This window comes from Etheostoma spectabile, chromosome 13 (genome assembly GCF_008692095.1).
Source record: "Etheostoma spectabile isolate EspeVRDwgs_2016 chromosome 13, UIUC_Espe_1.0, whole genome shotgun sequence".
Classification (NCBI taxonomy): Eukaryota; Metazoa; Chordata; class Actinopteri; order Perciformes; family Percidae; genus Etheostoma; species Etheostoma spectabile.
In genome coordinates this window covers 26249119-26255350 of record NC_045745.1, presented here as the reverse complement: position 1 = coordinate 26255350, position 6232 = coordinate 26249119, and the positions used below count along the sequence as shown (strand labels likewise).

The window sequence follows — 6232 nt, the reverse complement described above, 5'->3', positions numbered from 1 at the left end:
GGTGCATCCTCTGAAGCCTCTGATTGTTTACATCACCTTCTTTCACAAAAAGTCTTTTAAACTGCATCCCAACTTTGAAACTACTTCTACTACATTTTTAAATCTATGTGTTTAAAGTTTTTATTAATTTGCTAATTTTATTCAAAATATTATTTGATATTATATTTAGTTTGCCGTGTTACAGTTTTTACTTTTATCTATGATATTTTAGTATGCTACCTCAAATTCCATCTTGACTGAAAGAAATCCTAAATATATCATAACATTTCCTCCTTGTCCCTTGATATTCTGCCCCTGAATCTGGCCAGCATTAACACAGCAGCATCCCCCAGTGGTGGCTTTTTGTTACTGTAGAACGGCTGCTCAAAAGGCTGCAGTCCCACTGTACTGCTGTGTTATCCCATAAAAAAGCGTTTTTTTTGTCTCAGTTCTCTCAGAGACGACAGATTCAACTGAGGAGGAGTGGCAGTCCATTGCTGACCTGGCCACAGCCTGCCGCAGCATCCTGGAGGCTTTGTCACGAGAGGGTGAGGGACTATTTAGATATGTACACCTCACTTACTGTAAAATGATACGCTAAGCTGTTAGTGGTTAGCCCATGTCTAGTACCACAATTTTTACGTTTCACGTTAGATAAAGTTGTGTTTTTTTTGTATAAAAGTGACTGTAATATTACATTTGATAGACTGGCCAAAAATAAATAGCATTTACAATATACTGTATGACCAAAAGTATGTTGACACCTCTGGCTGTATACTTTTGGTCTTTTGTATGGTGGCCCTGGGAGCTCAACTCACTGCAAATTAAAATAAAAAACATGCAGATACACCAATACCAATACATTTAAAGTGATACCAATACCAATTGAGTATTTCATTTGATACATTTTTTCTGTACTTCATTTGATAACCATCATGTGAATGGAAGCATCTCTGCACGCTGCCAACGTCGTTAAATACACCACGCCACAGGGTTTGGATGGGTTATAGCTGCTGCGGAAGTGGGCCAGTCGCACGTCACATTAAATCGAAGTACGTTTGTGGTGATCGGCTGCGAGTAAAACTATACAAATAGTATTTTTTTGTCTAGATCTGTGTACAAAAAGGGTTGAATGCAGGTATCGTTTCACTGGAGAAGTTATGATACTACTCCATACTGGGTTATTTTGATACCTTAAATGTATCAAGTACCGATGCCCAGTCCTAAAACGTCATATGACACAGCACAAGCTAATGAAGAAACATCTTCACCAACTTGACGACACATTCATTATTTAGAGAAAGCACTGCTGTTAATCTAACGTTATCCTTTTGCATACTATAATATCCGAATCATGCAATTACAATGATGGACAGCAGACTTTAATAACTTCATAAGCCACAAACCAAGGCATCAACAAGCAGTGCCAGCCCTGTGCATCACTTCTTTGTGTCCCCTGGAAACAGTTTCCGTTGTGGTGCAACCTTCTTGCAGTACTTTAAATGATGTGCATATGTTGTCAAATGTGAGGATGTTTCTTCATTTGCTTGTGTTTTGATCATTTGCAGGGTGTTGAGCTCTCAGGGCCACTGTAGTTTTCATTGTTTGGGGCCCCTTAGCTTAATGATCGGCCTACACTGATAATTTCGACAAAGGTGTGAAAAGAAAGGTACAGAAAGGGGTTTTCTGAGTTTGGTGTGGAAGAACTTGACTGGCTGGCACAGAGGCCTGACCTCAACCACACCCAACACTTTTTGGAATCAACTGGAACACAAAAGCAACCTCACTGATCCTCTTGTGACTGAATTGAAGAAAATATCTGCAGCCTGGTTCCAACAAGCTTTTGTGTTTTTAAGTGAGAGGTTTAGCAACTACAGGTGTGTAATAGGGTTAGGGCTAGTCCACATACTTTTGGCCATATGAGTAAAAAGGTAGTGGATATGCACTCTATATTGTTGCTTTAAGAAGTGTATGAATGACAGCATGTTCTATACTGAGAGGAAAGTCTGCCATCTTTGTCTCCCTCATCTTTGCTATGTATGGCTATTTTAAATAATAATAATGTGGATAATGTCCTTTACCACAGACCGTAAAGCCGGAGACCCCTCGCAAGCAGGAGCTGACCAGACAGACGGCAAGCTGAAAGACTCAAAGGAAAAGTGGGTTGCTATACAGTACACACAGGGTGAAGCAGACAGTTCAGTATCTCTGTAGTTAGTCTCTTGGTTTTTGTTTTCTCTGAATCATTGCACACATCCTTTTTTTCGGCTTTACTTCTTCATTCTCTCAATTATTTAGACCTTATCGGCCACATCCAACTGTTTGAGACAATGTGATGGTTTCTCTCCCCCATGCAGCAAGCTATCTTGCCCACTCAGTGATGCACTTGCAGTATGCGCATGCAGACACAAATGCATACACACGCACACAGCGTGTCTGACTCCCCGTCGTTGTCATCTTTCTGATCCATATTATTTTTGTTTTACCCTTTTTATAGCTCCTTGCTCGCCTTATTTTTCTTGGCCATACAGTGTCTAAACATGCAAAGTCTGCAGAACTGTAAGCCAAAAGGTCAGAAAATGAGTAAATAAAGCAAATAACCAAACACCAACATGATATTTTTCTTTAAAGAAGAGTATTACAGGTGCAGTTTATGTCCTTTGACGTACTGTAGAGGTCAGCATTGATGATTAGTTCACTTTTAAACGTGGCTTCAGCTAGCATGTAAAATGCTACAAAAGAGACACTAGTAAACTGGTACTGTTTGTGAACCTAAACTTGCCAATTGCAATAATTATCACATTGTTTTTTAGTAGATACCAGTTCAACAAAAGAGAGAGATTCAGATTATATTTAGTGACTACAAAAAAAAAAAAACAAACGGACAGCCTCTTTCAAGAAAAGTATGTCTTCAAATATGCACTTTTGGATTACTTGCACACATGAACTTTAAACCAACCAAAAGGATAAAATATACAGCCATACTATTAATCATTAAAGGTCCATGACATGGTGCTTTTCGGATGCTTTTATAAAGGCCTTAGTGGTCCCCTAATACCATATCTGAAGTTTCTTTCCCGAAATTCAGCCTTGGTGCAGAATTACAGCCATAGAGCCAGTCCCACAATGAGCTTTCTTTAGGTTGTGCCATTTCTGAGTCTGAAGCTATTAAGGAGGAGGGGGGAGCCTTGACCAACTGTCACTTTGCCATGACGTCTCTCTCTTTCTCATGGGTGGGCCAAATTCTCTGGGTGGGCAAAGCAGTGAAAGGGGAGGCAACCTTGCCCCTTATGACCTCATAAGGAGCAAGATTCCAGATCGGCCCATCTGAGCTTTCATTTTCTCTAAGGCAGAGTAGGATACCCAGGGCTCGGTTTACACCTATCGCCATTTCTAGCCACTGGGGGACCCTAGGCAGGTTAGGGGAACGCGTATTAATGTTAAAACCTCATAAAGTGACATTTTCATGCCATGGGACCTTTGAAGGTAAAAATACACTACTAGGCCTAAAACATCTGCCAACGATGCCATGTTCTTTCCCTTAAAAGCATTATCACACGGTTCACACCACCAGGAGCTAGGTTTTTATATATGTACATATACTGCACTCCAGACAAACAAAATGCATCATGGGATGATCAGCGATGACTTACTGAAAATAAGTCTGCTAGTCCGTCTTAGCAATTCCTTCAAATTGATCTTTGAGTAGTACAGGTTTCATTTAAGGCAGCAGGGACAATGTCTCGAGCACTGAGGCTGCTACAGTGACGGTCGGCTCCACGACCAATCAGCAAATTGAAAAGTGTACTCTGTATGAGATGAATCTAGGTGTTATAAAGGAGAAGAGAACTTTTTATTATAAAAGAAAAAAAATTCTATAATATGCAGCAGTGACATTCATCTTGTTGATGTGTACACCATTAACGCATCACAATCCATGAGATTCTGTTATTGCTTTTGATGAAGTGTCACTGCCTCTGTTTTTTGCAGTGACTCTCCAGGCCACCTAGAAGAGAAGGTGTCGCAGCTGGAGTCCATGCTGAAGAGGCTGCAGGATGACCTGCAAAAGGTGCTTTGACTTCTGTGAATGTTTTTCTCTGTAATACTATTTTCAGTGAGCTCCACCGGAGAGTGAGCAGGTAGGAAAAAGTATTTGAATTGTTTAGCTTGCGTCGCTGGAGCGAGGTAATTTGCAGTTTTGATGCAGGCTTTTGTTTTCTTGTACAAATCCTCCAGTCCATTCAGCCATTTCAAGTCACAGCGGGCTCACTGTAGATGCATTAAATACAAAAACACTCAAAAAGCCTTTATTTATTCATGATGTTGTTGTAAATTTGTACATTAACATTTCAGATGTTTTTAAATATTCCCAATAGTTTAAAAAAAATGTATGTACAACAACTCATTTAATACTGTTATTTTCTAGTACATTTATACTAATGTACTGTATGTATGTAGATGTAAAGGAATATTGTATGTGATGAACTCCTTATTCTTTATTCTCGACCTCGGAAACAGAAAACAAACAAACAATTCTCAACACAAAGTCCACTTGTGTTTCCGGAGCTTTCAACCACCTCTCATTGCCTTCCTCGGCGGATGGAGTGAGCCTGTCAGTAGTAGACAAGTGGATCTTGTGTTGAGAATCTTTGAGAATCAGTTGTTTATGTGTCTCTGTGTGTACACATATTATATAAACATATTATTCCTCCCAATTACATGGACCGTTTTCTATTCATTTTTAACTGCTATTTCCATTATTGCTGATTGGTTGATTATTTTTCTAATCAACCAATCCTTTAGTCTATGAACTCTCAAGGATAATGATACAATAGTGCTGAAACAAGAATTGATTAGTTGATCAACAGAACATTAACCTTATTAATATAATCATATGTCATTTATGAAGCAAACATTAAATATTCTCTGTTCCCAGCTGTAATGATTTGCTGCTTTTCTCTGTTTTATATAAACGGTGAATGGGTTTTGGACTCTTGGTTGGAGAGAACCAGCAATTTAAAGCTGTTCCTTTGGGCTCTGGGCAATTGGGATGGCCATTTCTAACTATTTTTCTAACCTTTTTTTTTAATTACATTTTATAGTTCAAACAATCATTGAAAGATGATCATCAGATTATTCAATAATGAAACTGATTGCAGCCCTATACCAATTAAAGGTGATTAGTTGCTAACTCAGTCTGACCAGCAGCCTAAAACCCCAAAACACTGATACTACTGTCATTAAGAGTCTGAACTATGATTTTCTGGCAAATCATCAGTTCAATGACTAAATGGTTCAGCACTGTTTTGGATTCTAAGTTGGGGTTTTTTTCTCACTGCAGCGTGATGTGCTTCTCGACCCTGTTTTTTCTCTGTTTTTATTTCAAGCTCTGTGTTTATGTGTGTCCACTAGTTTCCTTAAAGCCACCGCTGTACCTGTCGCTCCCCTCCCGTTCCTGCCACAGCGATCTGAGCGACGGCTTTTGTTTTGTTGTGTGCCGATGTCTTTCAGGAGAAGGAGGACAAGGCGGTGCTGCAGGCCGAGGTGCAGAGCCTCAGGCAGAACAACCAGCGGCTGCAGGAGGAGTCGCAGAGCACAGTGGCTCGCCTCATCAAAGTCACCGAGCTGCTGTGCAACGTCAACAAGCCCTGTTAGCTTCACTGCTGCACGGGCAAAACACACAAATTGGCAGAAAGATGCTAATCGTACAACGTGCTTGTATGCTCAGTACGCTTATTTTGTTTGTAGGCTACATATTTGCAAAGGCAGACACACACACACACACACACACACGCATCCCCTTCAATCTGTGTATCACCACAGTCTCCATCCTGAATCCTGGACCTGCCTGTTGGTGAGGCAGTATGCAAATCAACCCATGAAAAAGAAAGAAATGACATTTCCAAAACCCCATGACCTTCACAGACTGACCAGTGTGCAGCTCTCAGGCTGCTGCGTTTGTGTTCTATGCCAGAGTGCTTCTCTCGGTGTGTATGACACAGTATGTGCGGGGATGTGTGCCACATGTGTACGTGCGTGCGTCAGTATGTGTGCGTCTCTTACTGTACTTTTGCTTCAAATACTTGACAAGCTGGGCTGAATAGCACATGCATAAAAATTGGCAATTAATACTGAGAGACACTGTATAGCATGTTTGGTGGTGTCTTAGCTGAAATGACCAAAAGTGTGTATGTGTATATATATATATATATATATATATATATATATGTATATATATATATATGTGTATATA

The 6232-nt window shown here is 40.1% G+C and overlaps 1 protein-coding gene across 7 annotated transcripts in view; it reads left to right on the top strand.

Moving 5' to 3' along the window:
* The window catches only part of sipa1 (signal-induced proliferation-associated 1), a 33724-nt gene extending 27608 nt beyond the window's left edge, over window positions 1-6116 (top strand). For 4 of the 7 annotated variants that reach the window (XM_032532909.1, XM_032532910.1, XM_032532912.1 and 1 more), the window contains 4 exons: window positions 429-527; window positions 2066-2138; window positions 3970-4048; window positions 5491-6116. In XM_032532909.1, the coding sequence (XP_032388800.1) occupies window positions 429-527; window positions 2066-2138; window positions 3970-4048; window positions 5491-5634 (395 nt within the window). In that variant the 3' untranslated portion in view covers window positions 5635-6116. Of the gene's footprint in view, window positions 1-428; window positions 528-2065; window positions 2139-3969; window positions 4049-5391 lie in introns of all 7 variants that reach the window. The other 3 variants (XM_032532914.1, XM_032532915.1, XM_032532913.1) reach the window with 3 other exon arrangements.
* The last annotated feature ends 116 nt before the right edge of the window (window positions 6117-6232 follow it).